We start from the raw sequence: 23,845 nt of genomic DNA, 5'->3' as shown, positions 1-23,845 counted from the left end.
AAGGTCATGGACAGGGTTTAATTTTAGCCAGACGTAAGTCGATATTAATGAAAATAAAATAAAAATTGAATTAAATGATCAGTGCAGAGATTCGCCTAGAAATTTTTACGTGACAGCTTACATGAAGAGAGTAGTAGAAAAAAATTATGTATTTTTCGGCAATAATGGGTACTCGCACGTTATACATGCATGTAACATATTATTATTAAATTTAAGTTTGTTCGAGCTTTCATAGTGTTGTAAGGTTTGTTTTTCATATTTTGTATGACATTAAATTACATGTAGATTATATATGCAGTATAAGAGGAAAAATGAATTTTTTGTTTACACTTGTGTCCAACCTGTTATCTACCGTTTCTACAATAAAAAGTGTTTTCACAACTAACCTGACACTACCATTGAGCCGGAGTCATCGGATGCTGTGGCATAATGGTAGCGCAATATGCTAATGCTTTTATGGTCGAGAATTCGACACCCACTATCGGCTTTATTAAGATTTCCTTATAAAACATTTACCGTATTCTATTTAGGCATAATATATTTACGCTTTATAAACAGTTTGTATACTATGCGAAGATAAATGAGCGAAAGATTTTTAATACGACTTACAGAAAGCATAATCATACCTGATAAAAGTAATTTGATCCACTCCGAAGCGAAATATTTGTAGTAATTATCCCATTAACTGCATCCATATTAAAGATGTTAACTCCAGACAAAGGAAGTGAGCTTTCAATTGCATACATAGCACTATCCTTTGGAAAGATAAAAAAAAAAGGCCATAAAAAAAATTGTTCTTTGCGAAAAATTTGAAGATATATTAACATGGAGAAATTAATCAATGACATTCACTTGAGGAAATATGTATAGAAATATGTACATATATTTTTAAGTAAAATTTTTCCCATTTTGTTCATATCAACTATGTATTTCATTAAAAAAAATATTGGCATAAAAGGCTTTTTTTCAGATATTTTTTTTACAGAAAACAGAGAGCAGGCTTCAGAGCATTGTATGCTTTGAAATAAATTTATCCAATATACAAGATTTTGGTAATGGCAGAAAAAAAAATTTGTGTCTGCGTTAGAAGCTGTTCTCTCCATTTCCCCCTAGAAAAACATGATAATATTACTACCAAACTTAAGTTATATGTCAGACAATTTTAAAAAAATAGATTTTATGTTAACTTTCTTACAAAAGAACAAAATAATTTAAATACCATAAAACTTTAAAATGTGATTTTATGGTCAAACAATTTAATGGTCTATGTACCCTACATATTTCTCCAACTAAAAATGACATGCATATATCATGTGAATTAGATTCAATTTTCATAACTTACATTTGCATTTCCTGGGAAGACTTGTAAAATTATGGTGCCAGCGGGTGTGATTTCCGGTATTTGCACCGCATACATTGTCTGAGAAAATTCAAAGGCTGCTGGTGTGCGCTGAACGTTGATCAGTACTTCTGATGTTGCTTTTTTAATTGGATATATTGAGTCATACGCAACAATTAATAACTGTAATACAAGTAAGCAGACAAATATAAATATTAACATGCATTTTCAAAATACATTTTCGCTGTGGTTTTTTGTAGAATACCGTTTTAATGAGCTCTAGTGCCTTTATGTTCCAGTATAAAGACCCAGATTGATTACCAGTATTATGCAAGATTTTTTTGAAAAAAGTATTATTTTACATTATAAGTTCCAGTTGCAAATCGGTCTTCTTTTAGATCTCGGATAATTCGGATAACTCCAGTATATTTTTCCACATCGAAAAAAGAGGGAGCTGGATAAATGCCAACGGTTTCATATTGAATAAGGCCCTGAAATAGAGTAGGATTTTAAGAAAAAATGAAGCCCATTTGTATTATTTCTCACTCAAAGACCAACTTCGTCAAACCAAATATCAAGTGCTTAAAAAAGCCTCTTCTTTTTAATGATTAAAATAGACTTTGACCCGTGCGTGCACGGGTTGACATTGCATATCGGACATTTCCGAAATAGGTACATCGACACACCTTATTATTGACATTTACATAACGAAGCTATAAGCCTACAATAATGCAATTAATTTCACTACACTTTCCTTTTTTTTTTGAATAATCTGTGTTTCGGAAAAGGCCCTCATCACAGATAGAATGCCCGTAGTGTAGCAGAAAATTGCAGAATCGCTCTGGAACGCTTTTGGAGAAAGTTAATGAAGTTGCCTTGAAAAAAAATAACAGTCAAATTCATCACAACAAACATTTTTGAGACTGCAAATACCTTTCAACTACAAATTTCAATCCATAGAATGGAAGAATTCAACACCTTTTTACCAATGTACACGTATTTTCTTTGTAAAACTGGGTCCGTAGGACATTATTTTTAATGATAAAACATATTCTATCTTCTTCACTCTCCTAACAAATATAATGTAACTTTTTTGGATGTAATCAAATATTTTTTGTCATCACGAAGACAAAAGTAAGTACTTCGTTGAAATGTACATCTATATTTGTTATTTTATACTTTCTCTCATATGAAATCTCAAATATATATGAACAGAATATATAGCAAAAGTCCAATGAAAATTTACCCGTATTTCTGAGTTTATTCATGCAGATGTGATATTGTGGAAACATAAACTAAAGATCCCGTTAGCGTGAATGTTTTGCGCAAGCGCAAGATTGTAAAATCCAAAAAAATCCTGGTGATTTCCGGGATTTTTTGAGGAACTTTCGTTGATTTTTAATTAGCGAAGCTTAACTGAGAAAAAATAAAAACAAATTGGTAATCTTCAAGTACCCATGATGTTAAAAATATATAAAACAAAAGAAAGTATTCTTCCGATTTCTCGGTATTAAAGGCAAAAAATTCGAGTCTATTATTTTAATATAGTAGTATAGATTAGGATTTAGACAACCCGATACATCGTTCACCTGATCAACAATGGCTAAAGTATATTATTATACTTTCATAATAAATATTGAAATCTGATTGGTTAAGACGTGGTTTATAATCCGTTCTATTACCCTCGGCGTTAGCATTACACTTGGCAACGGGTAATACAACAAATTGTTACATGCGCGTAAATTATGCGCGCACGGTTCGCCATAGAATTCGCGTTATTCCGTAAAGTTTTCTTAGAACTAAGACATTCAGTATAATAAAACAAATAGTGCCTGTTTGGGAGGGTATGAGCTGAAATTGACACTCCTCGAAAACCATTGTCAACCTCCGCTTCGCGTTGACAATGGCTTTCTCGGGGTGTCAATTTCAACTCTTTCCCTCCCAAACAGGCACTATTTATATAATGATACTAGTTTCCTCTGTCAGATATGTGCAATGCATATCATATCTAATCATTGACATAATTCATCCTAAAAGCGTAAAAAATGCAAGCTTTTAATACTACTTGCAGCTACCTTCCTTTATCGTATCAAACACCAAAGAGAGCATTCTATTATGACATTTACATTCTTTCTGAATCTACCTCCTTAAATAAAAAGAGCAAACATGGCAACTAATTCTATTTCGATCAGCAACTTCCACAAAAATTGCTTTAAAAAATTCAAATAATCAACATGGGAGCTTTATTTCCTTACGTGATACAAAAGACCCTGAACTAGTGATGTCATCGCTGTACTTAGCTTAAACTTTCCTTAAATCGGATATTAAAGCATGACAAACTAACGTGCAGATAAAGATGTAAACAAACTACACCACTTCACTTAATAAAGATAACTGTAGTAGAATCTGCAATAAAAAATTTTAAACAAATATTTTACTAAATGTGTTCGAAAATAAGATTAATCAGTCCAACACTAGCGCATTTTTTTCGGAATCATTTCATCACGTAAGGAACTGTGCTTCCAAAGAAAATACAGGCAATTGTGCTTAGATATATAATTGAAACTTGTGCGTGTGTGCACATGTGTGAGGGGACGACATCAATTTGATCCTCAGTCCTACACAAATCACTCACCCGAATATCAGGATCAGAGGCGGAAACTGTGAAGATATTTGAAGTTATTTGCCCATTCTCATCAATAGTTGTTCTGTAAGGGGTGGACACAAAGACTGGAGGTTGATCTCTTGTAATAGTGACAGTGACAACAGCATTGCCAGTCTTTCCACTCGGATCTCTAGCTACCACATCGAACTGAAATAAAAGACAGTCAAATACATTTTAAAAAGTTAGATAATACACAAGAATACATCTGCAGATTTAGTATCAAATAAAAAATAAGTCGTCATTGGACAGTTTAAAATTGTTAATTTTTTGAATTTTTTTTAACATTTAATATTTATCACCACTCCATGAATGAGATAAACTTGTGTTAAGAGTGAATTGTTCTAAATTCTGACCGTGAATGAATTCAATATGGTCGAGGTGAGAAGAGACTTGAGAGTGATCACTCCTGTCTCTGCATTCAGATAGAAGAAATCCAGATCCTCTTGTCCTGTATTCCCTGTTTGGCTGATGAAGTAGCTGACTACATCCTGACAAAACAAGGATATCAATTTTTTTAAAGAATATAGAGCAGGATGCATGCACTTGTCTTATGTAAGACTATGCTTGAAAACTATAGTAACTGTTTTACAAATACAAAACCTACAGTCCTGTGTGTAACATTTGTATTAAAAAGTATCTTCAATATTGGTTTTAGAATCCAAATGCTGACACTTCAGATTAAAAAAAAAAATCCTTGCCAACTCAAGTATGAAGCTAATTGATTAACCACAAATTGTAGATACTAAGAATAATACAGAAGTATAGGCATTTTACATTACACAAACTTACATTATCAGCATCTGATGCTAGGACCTGTGTAACATTGCTGCCTAAAGGTAAACTCTCTGGAACAGTAACAAGATATCTGCCTGACTGTGTGAAGACAGGTGAATTCGGGTTACGGTTGACATTGAAAGTGACTGTAGCTGTTGCTCTGTCTGCTGGATACTGGGTATCAAAGGCAATCACCACCAGCTGTTAAAAGAAGGTTTCATTTACAGTCCATAATCAGAACTGGAATATATAAACAGTTAAGGTAGCAAATATAGAATAGGTTGTAGTCAAACAATAAAAGACACTTATTGAAATCATTTTAAATATTTGTCTTGTCATTGCACATGAGAGAGAGAGAGAGAGAGAGAGAGAGAGAGAGAGAGAGAGAGAGAGAGAGAGATCGATCTTACGTTATACTGGGATCTCTGTAGACCATCCTCCATTAGACCACGCGCAACCTTGATTTCTCCTGTGGTTGTATTCAAGGAGAAGAATGAAGGAGCTGGATAGTTGCCAATTGTTTCATATCTGAGGCTTCCCTGGATTGAATAGATATAAAAATAACATGATTGTAAACTGACATACATATCTTAAACTCTCAAAGGACTATATATGATAAGGGCCTTAAATGACCCCCTAAAATGAACATCATCATTTTACTATCATTCTTTGTTTTCTTAGTACAGATATGTATGTGATGTGTTTACATAATATTCATTTTGGTTCAAGTGCCAACAATTTAGAAATATGACATTGTAAAGACAACCTTTTCCCGCCATTTTTGCATTTTTAGCGTAAAACAGCTTGTTTTCAAGTAGTTTTTCCTTCCGAAAACATAGAGTGCATTCTTGAACAAATAAGATATTTTAATCAGAGATGTATCTAGCCAAGACTAATAAGTGACAAAAAAATGTTCCTTGTTCAAGCATGCGCTCTTTATTTCCCATTCGTAAATAGATAAGAAAAATGTCAATTTTTGGCTGATTTTGATTTAATTATAGAAATGGCGTCACTTCTGACGTCATATACTGCCAGTGAGTGCAAATAAATCAAATAAATAGATGAAAAATATATTTTATATCAACTCTTCTAAAAAATTATTTAACATTTTATTGTACCCGAAACACTTAAAAAATGGCGAATTATGGGGGCCAGATTCAACTCTTATCATATATAGACGTCATTTTACCCCAACATCCCTGTCTGTGGCATTGAGGCGTAGAACCACTACATTTCTAGGAGTGTTTTCACTGATGTTGGCAGAGTACTGGAATTGGTCAAACTGTGGTGCATTTTCATTGCGTCTGATGGTAATGGTCACATTTGTTACAGCTCTGTCTAAGGGATATGCCACATCATACGCTTGAACTTGAAGCTGTAAATGAAAGTGTAAATATATATAACATAATGTCAGTTATGGTCTTTAAAAGCTAGGAGCCAACAATTCAAATTCAAAGGAAGCTTTCTCTACATATGAGCTAGATTATTAGCATCATTTGAAGGACTACATGGTTGCTCCAAACTTGACATCACCTCTGGTAATAACATTGTTCTCAACAAAACCAATCACTTATAATAAGTGGAAAAATGCTGGTCTTATTACATTGTATCCTGAAGAAATTATTCTAGTAGTAAAGTTATGATAATTTGTTAAGGATATCACGACCTGTGCTATTTATGAGCTCAAGTCAATCAGAGTTAAAGAACAACAAGACAATTGCAGATTTAACATCTTTTAACAGGAGCTTCTCTCTGTGCTGATATAAATGAAAACACAAATTAAGAATATGTGCTTTCAAATTTAAGATGACTTTTTTTTAGATCAGAAAATACTTACAATGTATGTGAAGACATTCTTTTCAGATCGCAGGTCATTCTGTACGTATATCGATCCGTTTGTAGGTGACAGGTAGAAAAAGTAAGGTGCTGAGCCAAATCCTGTAGCCTCATAGCGAAGAGAACTTATTGGCTACAAGAAAAATTAACATGTAGTTTTAGAATATGTACATGTTATTAGCTATCAATCACAAAAAATAAACATTAAAATCTTTTAACACACTTGAACATATGAGATGATGTACCCTTTTTGAATCCCCCTGTTTTTAATTTGACATTATTTACATGTACATTCAATGCATGCATAACATACCCTCATGTCAGTGTCTCGGGCAGTAACTTGAAGAATAGAAGTCAACATTGGTGTATTTTCTGGTATTTCCCTGGCATAGGTACCCAAAAAGAATGGAGATTGTTGATTTCTAAGTACAGTGATCTCAACATCAGCTTCTGTCTGTTTCTCATAGTACTGCTGGTCTCTCACCCGAACTTTCATCTATTTTAAGGTAATAAAAAATAGAAAATTGTAGTCTACCTCTAATACACTGTTTTGTCACTGAAAACTGAATGCTGATTTTTTGTAACAAACCAAGTTTATATTCTCCAAAATTATAGAACATTTCTATATTACCAGTGAAAACTGAATACCATTTTTCTGTAACAAACCTTGTACAAGACAGCCCTTGTTGGATCATCCATCAATGTTCTTGCTACATAGACCAGGCCAGTGTTGGGGTCAATTGTGAAGTACATCAAAGCTCTGATAGATTCTGCTGTGCCATCACTCAACAACTCGTATCTTAAGGTATCCTTAAAAGTCAAAATATAAATGGCATAATTTTCCTTTTCTATAACTATTTGTTGGGAATGAAAGCATAATAATTTGTTATTTGGGCATGCAGTCAAGTTAATTCAAACACATTTTTCTATATATGAGATAAAGATTTGTAATAAAAACACCATATGAGTAGTCACAAAAAAGCCTTCACACTGAGGGAACATAAATTAAGTTAAATGACAAGATACAGTAAAAAAAGAAACTAGAATTATCAGTAACAATGTAAACTTATTTTCCAGAGATTCTTACTCCATCATTATCCCTTGCTGTGATGCTCATTATATTAGATCCTGGAGCTCTGTCCTCCCATATTGTGACTCTGTGGGGACCAGATGTGATTTCTGGTACGGAGGGGTTTTTGACAACAGTTAATGTTAAAGTAGCAGTAGCGGTCTTTCCTGGGGAACCACTGTCATATGCTGTTACAACGAGCTAAAAGGGAAGTAAAAAGAAACAACCATCAACAAATTGCACTGATTTGCAGCCTGTAGATTTTTCATTTTAGTATGTACAAGTATATCCATCAATCCTTCTATGAATATGGTTACAATACAGTCATGTACAATGCATGACCACACAAGCTAAAGAGAACAGTAATACTTACATCATATTGCTGTCTAATGTCAGTTTTCAAGTCGTTGATGACGGCAACTTCCCCACTGGAATTATCCACTCCAAAGTAGAAGGGGGCATTAAGAGACCCTACCACTCCATACACAATTTGACCCTGAAAAGTGTAAGGCCAGTCTTTTAATCAATGTGCATGGCAAAATAATATGTCAATACATATATAAATCACTATGTTGTTTATACTTTATTTAAATTTCCTCAACAAATGATGCAAAAATAATTTTCATGGAATAAAAATAATATGCAGTATATGGTAATGACTGTTTTGAAATAAATATTATTTAAAATTACTCTTAAAATACTTTATTTTGATTGTTACATCGACAATCATGCACATATTGCTATGTTATGTACAAGGAAATAGTTGGTTTTAATTTGCTTGTCCCTGGGCCTGTACAGAATACCCACCTTTCTATCAGGATCATTAGCAGCGACTGTGAAGATCTTTGAATTGATTTGCCGATTCTCAACAACAGATGTTCTGTAAGGGGTGGACACAAAGACTGGAGGTTGATCTCGTGTAACAGTGACAGTGACAACAGCATTGCCAGTCTTTCCACTTGGATCTCTAGCTACCACATCAAACTAATTAAAAATAAAAGATCCAGTCACATCAACTTTGAAAACTCAGACAGTACACCAGAATTCATTTAAAGATATAGACTCCAATCAAAAAATGACATAGCAGATGTAAAATGTGATACTTTTCTAAAATAAGTTTCCCATACTTAACATTTCATCACCACTTAATAAATCAGATAAAATTTTATTATGGCATAGGTTTCACAGTATAGTTCAAGGGGGAAATTGTTCTAAATTCTGACCGTGAATGAATTCAATATGGTCGAGGTGAGAAGAGACTTGAGAGTGATCACTCCTGTCTCTGCATTCAGATAGAAGAAATCCAGATCCTCTTGTCCTGTATTCCCTGTTTGGCTGATGAAGTAGCTGACTACATCCTGACAAAACAAGGATATCAATTAATTTTTTTAAAAGAATATAAAGCAAGATGCATGCACTTATCTTATGTAAGACTATGTCTTGAAAACTATAGTAACTGTTTTACAAATACAAAACCTACAGTCCTGTGTGTAACATTTGTATTAAAAAGTATCTTCAATATTGGTTTTAGAATCCAAATGCTGACACTTCAGATTTAAAAAAAAAAATCCTTGCCAACTCAAGTATGAAGCTAATTGATTAACTACAAATTGTAAATACTAAGAATAATACAGAAGTATAGGCATTTTACATTACACAAACTTACATTATCAGCATCTGATGCTAGGACCTGTGTAACAATGCTGCCTAAAGGTAAACTCTCTGGAACAGTAACAAGATATCTGCCTGACTGTGTGAAGACAGGTGAATTAGGATTACGGTTGACATTGAAAGTGACTGTAGCTGTTGCTCTGTCTGCTGGATACTGGGTATCATAGGCAATCACCACCAGCTGTTAAAAGAAGGTTTCATTTACAGTCCATAATCAGAACTGGAATATATAAACAGCTAAGGTAGCAAATATAGAATAGGTTGTAATCAAACAATAAAAGACACTTATTGAAATCATTTTAAATATTTGTCTTGTCATTGCACGAGAGTTAGAGAGAGAGAGAGAGAGAGAGAGAGAGAGAGAGAGAGAGAGAGAGAGAGCTCTTACGTTATACTGGGATCTCTGTAGACCATCCTCCATTAGACCACGAGCAACCTTGATTTCTCCTGTGGTTGTATTCAAGGAGAAGAATGAAGGAGCTGGATAGTTGCCAATTGTTTCATATCTGAGGCTTCCCTGGATTGAATAGATATAAAAATAACATGATTGTAAACTGACATACATATCTTAAACTCTCAAATTTCAAAGACAATTTACTGTGGTTATATAGAAGTTTGATCCAGGATTAAATGGGACTCACTGTACTTGGGTTCAAGTCTGGATCTCTAGCAGTGACAGTGAAGATCACAGTCTCTGAGGCTGTTCTGCCTTGTCCCAAACTTTCTGAATATGGAGTATTTGTGAAGAATGGAGATTGTTCATTTCGATCAATTGTTATTATGGCAAATGTCGAAACACAGTTCTGAGGGTCTCTCAAATCACAGGCCTGGACCGAAATCTGAGGTTAAAGGAAAAACAAAATGCAACGTAATGTAATATGTCACAGATAATTATGTATGGTCAACAACCTAAAACATTAATTATCAAACTTTAAGTTAAAACCTTTTATTGGACAGTACCATCATTTCCAGAGTCTAAGATCATATATCCTTACCTGATCCTGAAGCCAGTTTCCAGTGGTCAGGAGTTGCTTTACAGTGATCCAGCCTGTTTCTGGGTTGATGTAGTAGTAAGTCTGGGCTCTGGTGTCTCCTATGATGCTGTATCGGATTGGATCCTGTGTACAATAGAAATGAAAGAGTCCCATCTCAAATGTCTTTTCAGCCTTGAATATTTTCTAAAATATATTTCTCAATCCCACTCATTGTTTTTATAAATCTTTAATGAATGTAAGAATGACACAGAGAAATTTCATTCAAGCAAGAACACCTACAATACTTTTTTAAATCACTGCATTCAGCAGATCAATAAATTGGCAGCAGGCAGCTGCTCTCTATACTTACATTGTCTCCATCAGTAGCGTTCACTTGAACTACTTGATATCCCAGAGGAACAGTGTCCAGTATGGTTCTACTGTAACTTGGTGGAGAAAATACAGGCGAGTTCAGATTCCTTGTCACCTGGATGGTCACAGTGGCATTGGCTCTGTTGTTGGGATACTGTGTGTCGTGGGCGGTAAGTCGAAGCTGCAAAGAAGCCGTACTAATTAGTCAGACATTCATAATAAAATGCAATTGTTATGATTTGAGTGTATTAATGTCCTTGACAATATATATATATATATATATATATATATATATATATATATATATATATATATATATATATATATATATATATATATGGATCCTTACCGTGTAGCTGGTTCCCACATCTTTCCTCAGAAGAGCTTGATTAATGATGGTAATGTTCCCTCTGTCTGGAATCACTACAAAGAAGGCTGGGGCTGCATTGTCACCAATGACAGTGTACTCAATTCTCCCCTAAAATTACCAACATTTCATGCAAATCAAGTACATTTATCTTGAATCTCTGGATTATCCAAAGTGGTATTAATATTTCTCAGCCGAATTTCGCTAGTGCTTACTCTCAGATCTTGATCAATAGCTTCTGTGCTGAAGATGATAGTGCCATCTTGGGTGTTCTCTGTGGTTGCCGAGAGATATGGGGTGCGGATAAACTGTGGAGCGAACCGGTCTTTGATAACGTTGACAATGACAAAAGCATCAGCTGTGCGCTCAGGAGTTCTCTGGTCACTAACTTGAACTTGAAACTAAGACGAAAACAGGAAAATAAACAGATGATAATCTTTCTCTCCGATCATTTTGTGTATGTATTTTTAATTCTGCCACTAAAATGCCAAACTACTAGCAATTGTTAAACAGTTTTCATATTTAAATGTTGCTATATATTCTACTTTTAAAGAGATATTCTTTTAAAATATTGTTTAAAAATTTAACATTTTACCGAATATTGGTTTTCAGCTCTTCCTTGCAGGATGTTTCTTAAGGCGATCTGTCCAGTAACAGGGTTAAGATAGAACAGGTCCGTGAATGGCGACCTGCTCAGTATTCTGTAGTTCAGTTGATCCTTTGAAAACATCAGGAAATCATATGTTCATATAGTTGCTTTGCAATAATGTTTAAATATTATTGGTTTGTTTATAGGCCCATGTCACACACTAGTATTTCTGTGAAGTGCCATAAAAACCCCAGAAAACTACCAGTGTATATCGCTCTACGTGATAATTGTTTATCTTTTTTAGCAACAAAGTCTGCAATACATATATTGTATCTAAATTATAGTAGGTTTGATAGTATGTTGTTCTGACATTGAAGGTTTGCTTGTTTTTCAGCAAACATTTGATCTTTCCTCTTTTGAACCACTCTCAGAATGTTTTGGAAGGAGTTTTAAAATTAATTAAAAGTTTTAAAATTAATTAAAAGCTTATAACTAACTTTCACAATTTACAGTCAATGTAAAATCAATATTGTTGATAAATTAAAAAAAGTATTGAACGCTTCAGTTAACATCATGCATTCTGTAATTATCTCGTGTTCAAAACTAATGTACTAATAATCAGTTTATTGCATAGTTCTTAGATTAAATATTTTCTGAAAAAGTTATGTCATGGCTTTTTTACCATCATACCCTAATTTTAAAATGTGTTTAGATTATAAATGAAAACTAGACTCTTGTTGCTATAGCAACAAAAAGGTCTTCCGTTCCTTATGTATTAATCTGTACAAAAAGTCCATTTCTCTTGTAAACAGAAAATGGATATAACATATACTGTAAAGGAATTCCAAAGAAATTAAAAAAAAAAGACAAAATGTCAATTTTTGAGTACTTTCTGTGACGACCGGAAGTTACGCCGGATCATTTAGAACATAGTGAACATATGTTCATACATTGTTTTGTTTTTTCTCGAAGTTTTGATGTTCAAGTTTTTGTAAGTTATAATATCTCTTTGAAAAAAGGTTTTTAGTCTCGGTACCGGAAACGAACAAACGGAAGTGATTTAAGAAATTAAAAGAAGATGTTTTAGTACATTTACCTACGGTAAGTTTATATTAAAACAATATTAAAACATTAAAAATAATGAATCAATATTAAAACAAATCTAAAATTAAAAAAAAACTTATATTCTTTGAACGCTTCAAGTGAAAACCGGAAATGATGTACGACCAAATGAAACCCGTTAAACACATGTTCAATCAAATGTTAATTATACATATAAATTTTGTCTCTTGATCTCTCGCAGTTTCTGAGATCTTGTGGGTACTTTGTTTTTTAAAAAGAAGGCTACCTGAGTTATTTGAGATGTCTCACCGGAAGTAGAACTTTTTGTTGTTTATTTACAATGTGTATATGACCTTTTGTATTTCTATAGCTTAAATGTTACTTCCATGCTTATTAACCAAATATTTCAAAAAAATCAAAATTGGGTGTACTTCCTGTGACGACCGGAAGTTACACCGGATAAAACAAACGAATGTGAACCTATGTACATACATAAATCTATCATCCCGCAATGTTCGGTTCAAATTGTTACCGTTTTTAAGATCTCGACGAAATAAGGTTTTTTGTCTCGGGACAGGAAACGGACAAACGGAAGTGCTCAGTGTAAATTGTATTAATATTTCTTGTATACTTGCCTTTTGTACGTAATTGATAATTAAAAATACTTAAAATATCTAAGGAAAACAGTTAAACTGATAAACAGCTCGATTTGTTTGAACTCTTCCTGTGTGGACCGGAAGTGACGGAAGACCAAATGAAACCGGTTAAACACATCTTCAATCAAATGTCTATCATTCATGAAAGTTTCATGATTTGATCATTTATAGTTTTTGAGATCTCGCGGGTACAAAATGTGTTTTAAAAAAGCTACCTGAGATAATTGAGATATCTCACCGGAAGTAGATTTTTTTGTTGATATAACATCGCATAGGTAACTTATGTATAGAATTATAGTTTTATGTTTATTCTATGGAAAAGAAATTTAATGCGTAGAAATAATAATTTTTGAAGTGCTTCCGGTGACGACCGGAAGATACGACGAACAAAAAAAAATAGTTTAAACACATCTACAGCTATAGGTCTATTATCCATCAAAGTTTGGGTGTTCAAAACTTTACCGTTTTTGAGATCTCGAGGTGACAAGCTTTTTCAACGCGGGACAGGAAACGCACGACCGGAAATGAATTTTGACAAAATGAAAAAATCGCCTAGAGATATTATCATTTTCTTTCATTCCAGAAAATTTCAAAAATATCTATTCAGCCGTCTCCGAGAAATCTTGTGGACAAAAAAAGGAAAAAAAAAATAATAATAATAAAAAACCTTACAATCACTATAAGGTCTTCCGTTGGAAACGGAAGACCTTAATTATTATTTCCTCATTCTTTAGTTCGCCTACGTTTCCTTTTAAAGAATCAAATGATAAAAAGCAATGAATTTAGGCTAATAGCTGTTTATATAACTAGATTAACCAGATAACTTTAGTCAAACGATAGACAAGTACTATTTCATTTTTTTGAAATTGTGCATCAATATTGCTATTGTCACATAAACGGTACCTTAACTCATTTAAAAACGTGTAATCACATATACCTAAACTTATTTGATTTGATATAAATTAATATATGATATCCGATAGCAAATGTAGGCCTACTGGAGTTTACTTTTTTTCTCGTGACGCTAACACATAGTTTAGCTACTTACCATGTAAGGACTGATTAAATGTGTCTTTATCCGTGCTATATATGTCACTGTCTCATGCCTTATGTACGATAATGATTATGAAAGCAAACGCCTTGAGATGATTATTGAAATGATTACTTAAATTACAACAACACCTAATGCAATAACTAGCTAAATTGATATTTAACAATTCAAAAATTAAACTGGTCTTCTCATGTATGTGCATGCCTAAGTACTTTATTTAAAAAAAATGATCTACAAAATCGAGAGATCTTGGCCACAAATAGATATTAGCTGCTTAAGTGGAGAAAGGATGTTGATCATGTGAATTTTGTTAATCACGTGACAGTTATTATACAATGCATTGTATTAAAGTAATGAACAGTGTGAAGTTGATTGAGTCGCTTATATTATCTATAAATATGCATAAAAAAAAAAAAAAAAAAAAAAAAAAAAAAAAAGAGAGAGAGAGAAAAAGGAATGTAAATATATATAATCATAAGTGGTTCAATATGTAATTATAGATATTCTAATTGTTATTCTGATAAAGTAATAAATGAAACCAAAGAATATACTTGTATCGCTTCTTGATGTTTTAAAACAGAAATTGTCATACAAATCAAAATTCCAGAAATAAGAGTTGTGGCGATTCCTATTGTAGTATCTCTGTTAAATGCAAGGAAAGTGGCAATGATGAAATCCTTATATGTTGTAAAACCCATGCTCAAGTGGAAATATGCAATGTTAAGGAAAATTCCATTGAAATTTTTGGTGCTAACACAATCTGTTTGAAGAAAAGGGGTACATAGGATGAAGATTCGACAGGATTCCGGTGTTATATAGTGCCTTTTACCCCTAGCTATCTTTCCCCCGGAAAAATGGCTATATAGCAGTTCTTCCCCCCGGAAAAATATAGCAGTTTTTCCCCCACGGAAAGCTGACTTTATAGTGGGCTTTCCCCCTTTTTATAGACAGATTACCCCCACGGAAAACCTACTTTATAGTGGATTTTCCCCCATTTCTACTTTCTGGTCATGTTTATTGCGGACCATTCGTGACAATAATTTGCAATAACTGATATGATATTAATTTCTCACAAAAAAGGATAATTATGGCATTTATTAATACATAGAATAAAATACATGGTTTTTCAACCCCAAATATTAACTAAGGCATGTGTCATCATCGTTTATTTCACCTGTTCTCACCCCTTTTTGGAATACCTTTTACACAGATTTCGGAATACGTCGAATCTTTTTCATCTAATCGATGCTTATCTACAGTTTTGACTTCGACGTTATGAACAAGTGAGAACATATTTGAGTGAAAATACGCCGGTTTGGAAATTTAATTTTCCAATGTATTACCATCAAAGCTTCTCCTAGGGAACTAACTGACCAATCTTGACTTAATTTTGTAGAGGAATGGAATAAAAAGTGGAAATGTATTACTCCCTTCGTCCAAAAGGCTATCAGAACTGACGATCTTAAAAACACTTCTAAATATAAAGGATGCAATAATATGATGAGAAACTGAAATTTTTTAGTTTTACTTTGATTGATGGGGCTCTAAATCATGGTTAAGGGGTATTTTAATTATGTATCAAAAGCATGTGTAAAGTTAGTGTTTACCATTTCGTTTTAAAGCTACGCATATTCATATTTTAAGCACATTTCTACGAAACGCGAGATATTATGATGTAAACATTTAAAAAAAAAACAATGAAATGTCTTCACAACCAGAACAATGTCGGTATCTTTGCTGGTTACTTTGGAAAATGTGAAATGGAGCCTGAACTAACTTTATGTTTATATTGTCACTCACTATTTGCTAATTTTTCCACTTTTAAGTTTGCAACGTGATTTATAAATATACAATTTTGAAATGCTATATAAATCAAGATATACGATTAAATTACCTAAAAAATTTATACTCTTTGTTTCATATTTTTGCAATAAAGATTTACTTGTGTACCATATTTTTTCTTCGAACAATTAAACAAGGGTAATTAAAAAACAAAACAAAAACAAAAAACAACCAACACATATATTGTGATGAGCTGACTTTTTTTAAATATAAGCTTGTTCTTCTAATCAACTAACAAGTAAAAAAGTCGTATATGCGCTTAGGTTGGTTATTTATTTTTGATTTTCAATTTTTCCTTTTATGAATAAAAGTTCTTTGATTTAATTATCTAATTATTTATTATATCATTAGTGATCTTATGAATTGATGAAATGTTTTGAAGAATAATGAATTTTACCCGCTTACCATTTTAAAAAAATTTGTTCGTAAATTTAAAAAAAAAGCAGCAGAATTAAACGTAATTTTTTTTAATCATTTTGATAAAGAAATATATGAGTGATTGTGTACTTTTAAATGATGTTTTTACTTTTAAATGACCGTAAAAATATGTTCATGTGGTCCTCTATAGTTTTTGAGATATGGGGCCCCAAAAAATACATATTCTTTATAATTGGATTTCAAACATGGATGGGGGCTTAAATTTTCGGTGTCATCTACTAGTGGTATACCACTATCACTGTAAAAATATGGTTAATTGGTCATCTCTAGAATTTGAAATTCGGGTCCCCACTTATAGAACACTATTCAATCATTATAATGGGGTTTTAATCATCGGGCCCTGAAACATCAAGGGCCCCTACCCTGGGAGCTGAAATTTTCAGAGTCATCTTTAAGTGGTAAACCACTGCCACTATAAAAATATGGTGATATGGTCATCTCTAGTTTATAAGACATTGGACTCTAAAGTATGCACTATAATTATTATAATAGGATTTTAAAAATCGGGCTCTGAAACATCGGAAACAAAACTTCTCTAAAACAGAGGTTTAGCCTGGATGAAATTTTCACAAACACACAAACAGTCCGATAAATTTATCAAGAAATTCTTAAAACATTCTCGTTTAATACAATTTCAGAACACAGAATTATGCATATAACACACATGTTCAACTTTCAGCATTGTCTATAAAAATAATAAATCGGCAAAACGGAACTTAACCTGTACAGATGAATGCAGATATACATGTATGCAACCTGGGAGTGTAGAAACATTGATTTTAATCCTTACTGGATTTTCATAAATATTTTTTATAAAATCTGACCCAAAAACGTGAGGGAAAAACCCTACTATGGGGGAAAAGCTACTATATAGTAGCTTTTCACCCCGGGGGGAAAGGCTACTATATAGTAGGTTTTCCGGGGGGAAAAGCTTCTATGGGGGAAAAACTGCTATACAACACCGGGCAAACATGGAGAGTGAAAACTTCCTCAAATAATTTTGCAATATTTTTCTAATTATACCCTGTAGTTGATTTGTTTTGGACGCGGAATGGGTAGAAAAATGTTTGAAATGTAAATTGTTTTTTTTATTAAACGGGTCTGGATATAGCAACATGACGCAACTGATGCAAATCCTACATATTTAAAGCTGTTTTTAAATGCTTGCTGTCTCTGGACCTTCTCTTCAGAAATTTGAAATGTGTAATTACGACATATTTGAACAAAATATTTTGTTTAAAAAAACATGGAGAGATGACCCAGAATTGGTTGCTTATGTGTTTTATGTATATTGTAAATATAAGCAAATCGTGAGAGAGTAAAATAGTTTTATCTCCCCCCTAGGAATAACTGTTGTTCACGCTCTCAAAACAATTCCCGCAACAATTGTGTAGTCTCAGCCTTTAAATTTAAAATATCCTTTGCTATTAATGTGAACAATTTACTCTACCGCTCAGCAAATTAACTTTGCACATTCAAAGTAATAAAAATGTTGAGAAGGTTAGATAGCCATCACATTAACCATCCGAAATGTTTTGAGAGGGATGTGCAGCCATCTTGTTCATTTGAGGATAACAATTTCAACGTTTCTTGAACTGGCTTGTTTCTGCCCAAAACTAACTAAAACTGTTGTCAACAAATAAAAAAAATTGATATGAGGTTCTTCCAATTACTTTGTATGCAAATTACGCATACAAGAGCAGAACGACGCCTTTTTAATTACTTAGAATTGCTCAGCAACTGACTAAAATTCATGATTTTAAAATCTGAAAATTATGTAAGAGGTCCGTAGTGTCCCTTCTACGACCATTTGTGGAGACAAAGGACTAAACTTGCTTATTTAAGTTGCAATTTTGTCTCAAACTAGGGTACCCTATTCTTAAAATGAGTCTTAAAAAACATCAATTAGCAAGATATATTTTGTGTTTATGGGAGTGCGATGAAGTTATATTTTCATTGAAAAATATATGTATATTTTTATTTAACATCTTATTGAACTCACTCCCTACTTCTAAAATGAAATAAATTTAAGTTATACTCATAGAAGTGAAAAATACTCCTTGGAACTGGTACAGAGATGTCTGTCGCCTTCAACATAGAAGGTTTTGAACGTTAACTGTCAATTTTTTCCTATAAAGATATAACGTCAACGTGAGTCCATAGACACAGAAGTTCTAAATACATGTGTAAACTGGGTTTATCCCGTTCTAAAAATAGGCCCTATGTCGACTGAAAAAAAGTACTCTCTTTTGAGGCAAAGTAACTACAATAATGTGCAAGATTTAACCTTTTTCTCAACAGATGGTTGTAGAGAGGACATCAATAAACCTCTTTCTTTTATTCAGATTTTTAAACCTTCAAAAAAAGTCTGCCGCTGCACAATTCTACAGCTAATCTAAGTAAATAAAGAGGAATTGTTCTGTTCTTGTATGCGTAATTTGCATACAAAAAAAATATGTAGAACGTAAAATTTACTGCATTTTCATCTTTAAGTCACTTTTTGGAAGAAAGAAGCCAGTTCAAGATATGTTTACATATTAATTCTCAAAAGTAAATGTACAAGATGGCCGCATATTCCCCTTAAACTTTTATGTTGAATATATATATATATATATATATATATATATATATATATATATATATATATATATATATATATATATATATCAGATAAAATCTTACACTGACCAACTGGTATGCTAATCATTCTACAGTCATTATACAGTCAAATCTTTATCCCCATAGGTAAACATTTTAAATAAAACTTTATATTTCATACAAATATGCACTTACACCATCAGCATCTGTTGCAGTGAGAAAAATAACACTGTAACCCAAAGGAATCGTGTCCTCAACAGTGGTGGAGTATGTATTACTGGGTCTAAACACAGGACCATTTTCATTACGAACGACACCAATGTTGACTGTGGCAGTTGCAGTTTGTGTTGTTACTCCTCTATTTATGGCTTGTACACGCAGCTTTAAAAAACCAGGATAGAATGAAGATGCATAAAATACTATTTAACTTTTTGAAGCAAGCAAAGACACACTTTTGCTATGAATAGCAATAACAGCAAAGTTAAAAGTAGAAATTCTCATTTTTAAAGGCCTTATTTTGGCAAACATTTTATAAAAGCATGCCCGGGGGGGGGGGAATTCCGATCAATGTTTGAGCGGGTCGCCGTGGGTGTCTGAGCATATTTTCGGTAGTTGTTTACTTTATATTTTAAGAAATTTGAATTTTGCAGGAAGGGGGGTCTGGACCCCCTTGACCCCCCCCCCCCCCCCGATCCGTGCATGAGAAACATGATGAGTCACAAGATTTTTAGGCCATATAGAGGTTTTGGTGGACTTCACCTGGTAGAAGGTAGGGCTGGCTGGATCACTGGTAAGCTGCTGTCTGACAGTGACTAGTCCCGTTGCCGCATTGACACTGAAGTAATCTTGTCCACTTGAAACGCCCAGCAAGGAATACTCAATGCTAATCTGTTTAGAAAAAAAGTATAGTACGAGTAAATAACAATAACTTAAAGTATCTGCAGTAAAACCATAAGGTCCTTAGAAATGATAAAAACACAATTTATTAGTGGATACTTTATGGAGACTAGCGATTAAATTCAATTCATGTACTGTACTTCCTAACGTCTTTAGTTGCTTTATTTTGGCCATTCATAGTGATACAAAACATTTTTAGATTTTTTAAGCAATGTTATCCACAGAATATGTACTATTTTAAAAATTCTTTAAAACTTCAACTTCTTTTTCATTATCATCAATGGTTGCTAAAGACAAATAAAATAAAAAGAGAAGACAAACCCCTGGTGAAGCGACTGTGTTGGTAACAGAGGATCCTACTGGGGTGTTCTCACTGATTGTCACATTGTAGTTATTGGCACTGAATGCTAACACCCCTGTGTCTCGTAGAACATTGATACGGACCGTGGCAGTGGCCAAGCGCATAGGTGCTCCCTGATCCCTGGCTTCGACACTCAACTAGATCAAAACAACAAGCTCTCTAATCAAAAAACAAGCAATGATCATTAAACAGGCCTAATCATAGAAGAAAATGATATAAAACTCAATTAACACTGATGTAATATACCGATATATATATATATATATATATAGAGAGAGAGAGAGAGAGAGAGAGAGAGAGAGAGAGAGAGAGAGAAAGAGAGAGAGGCAAACAACTCTTACCCTGAAATTACTGATGGAGATTGATTTAACCGATTTCAGGAGCACAATTACACCAGTGCTGGGATGTATGAAGAAATACTCCAGTGGATTTCCATCACCCCCAGTTATCACGTATGAGATCACATTGTTTGGAACCTGAAGATTATCAACTCAACAAATTAAATTGACAGCTCATTTAATATGGAAAGTACAAAAACAAAGTAAATTTGTCGAAAGACTTGATCCCTACAAACACTAGGATCTACTAAATGTTGAACAAATTGTTGTAAAATAAATAATGCTCTAAAAACAAATCCATAGATGAAGGAATCTCTAATTGAAAGCATTACATACAAAGAAATCATCATCGGTGGCATTCAGGTCAATGATTTCTGATCCTACTGGCAGAGTTTCTGGGATGTTTCTGGTGAGATCCACAGCGTGTAGGAAACGAGGGTTTTCCCTGTTCCTTTGGACGGTGATCTGTACCGTGGCTGTGTCCGACAAGGGAGGCGACCCACCATCTGTCACTTGTACACGAGCCTTAAAGTAGATAAAGGGTTTACTGTTTAGAGTTCAAGTAGAATGTCAATTCTATAGACTAGTGAATTACTGTTAATGTTTGTCACATTATTTAATATCATCAATCACAAATGATTCAAAATCAGTAACTTTAACAAGTTGGTAATTCAAGTACATCATTTCCAACTGAATTGGAGTTCTACGTATTTGATAAAACTACAGTTTGCTGCCACTGTCTTAAAGATTTGGATAATCTTGTTAAATTAAACCAATGTTATATATGATATTAATAAAATTACCACAAAGTTGCCAATAGTTTGAGTCAGATTTGTTGTTGGTCTAGTAGAGATAGCTCCAGTGTTTGGATTGATTTGGAACACGGTTGTAGCAGCATCATCACCAATCAAAGAGTAGGTCAAAACATTGAATGGACTCTGTAAAATGGTCAAGATTAGGAAATATTGAATAAGGATAAGATAAACATGCACAAGGTAAATTTGATCACTTAAAAAAAGTAAAGTGAAAGAAGTAATTGAGTTTCTCATCTATCTGGGTTATAATAGCACTAACTACCAGTAATAACTGGTTTGTGGGGATGTTATTTTATATCCAACTGTGAATTTATATACAAGTCCATGTAAAAATAGCATCTGACTATGTATTCAAAAGTTTGTGGGAAGAAAAATATGTGGGCAGAGCAAATAATTTATTGACTAAAATAAAAAATATCAATTTAAAGTGTTTACATCTAGCTGTCTGTCATGTAAAGCAATATGCAAGAAAATTAAAATTGATTACAGTTTAAGAATTCACATAAAGTTTAGAAATCTTACATCACTGTCGGCATCTCTTCCTATAGGTGTGAATACCGGGGCACCTCCAGGTGCAAACTGTTGAACCTCAGCATTGTAAGTGAATGTATTCTCAAAGAATGGGGCTGTGTTTCTGACCACAGTGATGGCCACTAGCTGGGGGTTGTTGGCTTGTCGGGGTACACTTCCTTTATCTTCTGCACTGACTTGGAACTGAAAGGTAAAAGAAGTCATAGCTTTAGTTGCATACATGTTTATTTTTTTTTTACTTTCATGCTTGTACAATGTACATTAGACAGCTAGTCTTGTACACAATTACTTACATTGACTGTAAACGTTGTAGCTGTGTTTGGATAATCAAGCATAGATCTCCTTAACATAACAGCACCGGAGTCCTCATTCACCATGAAGAAATCAGTTATAGTTGTGTTGGAACCCACTATGAAATACCTCAGCTGGTTGTTGGGTGCCTATATTGATACAACATGACACTGTGTAACTGTGTTGTGAAGGAGTCATACTATCACTACTTATTAATTTCTGACATAAAAAATGAAGTATATCTATTCCAGACAAGTATAAAATAATCAAAACTCCTTGTAATTATTTAATCAGTTTCTATTTTCACCCAAGAACTAAATAATTTTCTGTGCATGGTAAATATCACCCATAGTGATATACCTAATACTCCATATTCTCTTTCATTTTGAACCTAGTATATGCATTTCAATTATCTAAAAAGTTTTCAAATGACAATATAAGTTTTTTGATTGATAGTGGTAATAGTTCTTTGAAACAAAAAAATTATAAAATGATGATAGTCAAGGTTATCATTAACTATGCCCTTAGAGGAATTCTTCATATAACATTAAACTTTGTTGATACTAAATTAAACACTAGAGGAATGCCTTTAAAAAATTCACTAATCAGGATATTGAGAGAGAGTTGAGGTCTCTGAGGACCAGCATCAAGTTGCACAATGTAACATAACTTACAAACTGATCTCCATCGGTGGCTAGGACAGTGACCAGGGGCAGAGAAACAGTCTGGGTTTCCAGGATTCGTCTGCTGTATTGGCCGGTAGTCATCACAGGACTGAAAAGGTTTTTGTTCACTTTGATTGTTAGAAGCCCCTCGTCTTGCTTTCGAGGAGTACCTCCATCTTGCACGCGGACACGCAGCTGTAATTAAGCCAAGCAATAAAAAGATAAGTATTATGCATATCTCATTTTGTACAAGTTCATCAATATCCAAGTGTGAAGAGTCCCCCTATCCCAAATCTTTAAGACAAATTTGAAGCATTTTTTACAAAAGAAGGAACCTAAAAGGAATTCAGTAACATATAACCAACTTGAAATTTTTTCAATCATCCCAAATAACTCTTTCAAAATTGTGTTATCCATGACAGTACTCAAAAATATTGCCAACCTGGAATGTGTTGGCAGGGTCTAATGAGATAGACTGTCGCAATGTTACTGCACCATTTGGTGAAACTCGGAAGAACGTCGTTGACGAGCCATCTCCCACAAGTTCAAAGGAATAGGCGTTGAATGGAGCCTTCAAATACAAATCAGTACTACTGTAAATGTATTATATTTGGCACGTATGATATTAAGCGGAACAAGTTGGC

General features: G+C 33.5%; 1 protein-coding gene across 3 annotated transcripts in view; it reads right to left on the bottom strand.

Moving 5' to 3' along the window:
- LOC105320372 (protocadherin Fat 4) overlaps positions 1-23,845 on the bottom strand; it is a 46,912-nt gene that overhangs the window by 4,434 nt on the left and 18,633 nt on the right. For 2 of the 3 annotated variants that reach the window (XM_066065616.1, XM_066065617.1), the window contains exons 17-49: positions 23,644-23,772; positions 23,211-23,396; positions 22,539-22,685; positions 22,237-22,428; positions 21,703-21,837; positions 21,236-21,424; positions 20,903-21,037; positions 20,522-20,698; positions 20,063-20,191; positions 19,499-19,684; positions 11,663-11,785; positions 11,283-11,468; positions 11,050-11,178; positions 10,699-10,881; positions 10,350-10,472; positions 9,996-10,193; positions 9,743-9,871; positions 9,350-9,535; positions 8,907-9,041; positions 8,491-8,667; positions 8,057-8,179; positions 7,702-7,884; positions 7,281-7,424; positions 6,928-7,110; positions 6,616-6,747; positions 5,968-6,153; positions 5,189-5,317; positions 4,794-4,979; positions 4,358-4,492; positions 3,975-4,151; positions 1,702-1,830; positions 1,343-1,522; positions 627-755 (exon numbers count right to left, since the gene is read on the bottom strand). In XM_066065616.1, coding sequence (XP_065921688.1) covers positions 627-755; positions 1,343-1,522; positions 1,702-1,830; positions 3,975-4,151; positions 4,358-4,492; positions 4,794-4,979; positions 5,189-5,317; positions 5,968-6,153; positions 6,616-6,747; positions 6,928-7,110; positions 7,281-7,424; positions 7,702-7,884; positions 8,057-8,179; positions 8,491-8,667; positions 8,907-9,041; positions 9,350-9,535; positions 9,743-9,871; positions 9,996-10,193; positions 10,350-10,472; positions 10,699-10,881; positions 11,050-11,178; positions 11,283-11,468; positions 11,663-11,785; positions 19,499-19,684; positions 20,063-20,191; positions 20,522-20,698; positions 20,903-21,037; positions 21,236-21,424; positions 21,703-21,837; positions 22,237-22,428; positions 22,539-22,685; positions 23,211-23,396; positions 23,644-23,772 — 5,190 coding nt within the window. Of the gene's footprint in view, positions 1-626; positions 756-1,342; positions 1,523-1,701; positions 2,215-3,974; positions 4,152-4,357; positions 4,493-4,793; positions 4,980-5,188; positions 5,318-5,967; positions 6,154-6,615; positions 6,748-6,927; positions 7,111-7,280; positions 7,425-7,701; positions 7,885-8,056; positions 8,180-8,490; positions 8,668-8,906; positions 9,042-9,349; positions 9,536-9,742; positions 9,872-9,995; positions 10,194-10,349; positions 10,473-10,698; positions 10,882-11,049; positions 11,179-11,282; positions 11,469-11,662; positions 11,786-19,498; positions 19,685-20,062; positions 20,192-20,521; positions 20,699-20,902; positions 21,038-21,235; positions 21,425-21,702; positions 21,838-22,236; positions 22,429-22,538; positions 22,686-23,210; positions 23,397-23,643; positions 23,773-23,845 lie in introns of those variants that run through there. The other variant, XM_066065618.1, reaches the window with a different exon arrangement.

The sequence above is a fragment of the Magallana gigas genome, chromosome 7 (assembly GCF_963853765.1).
Source record: "Magallana gigas chromosome 7, xbMagGiga1.1, whole genome shotgun sequence".
Lineage (NCBI taxonomy): Eukaryota > Metazoa > Mollusca > Bivalvia > Ostreida > Ostreidae > Magallana > Magallana gigas.
Note: the sequence above shows the minus strand (reverse complement) of the source record. Positions and strands in the feature narration are given on the sequence as shown.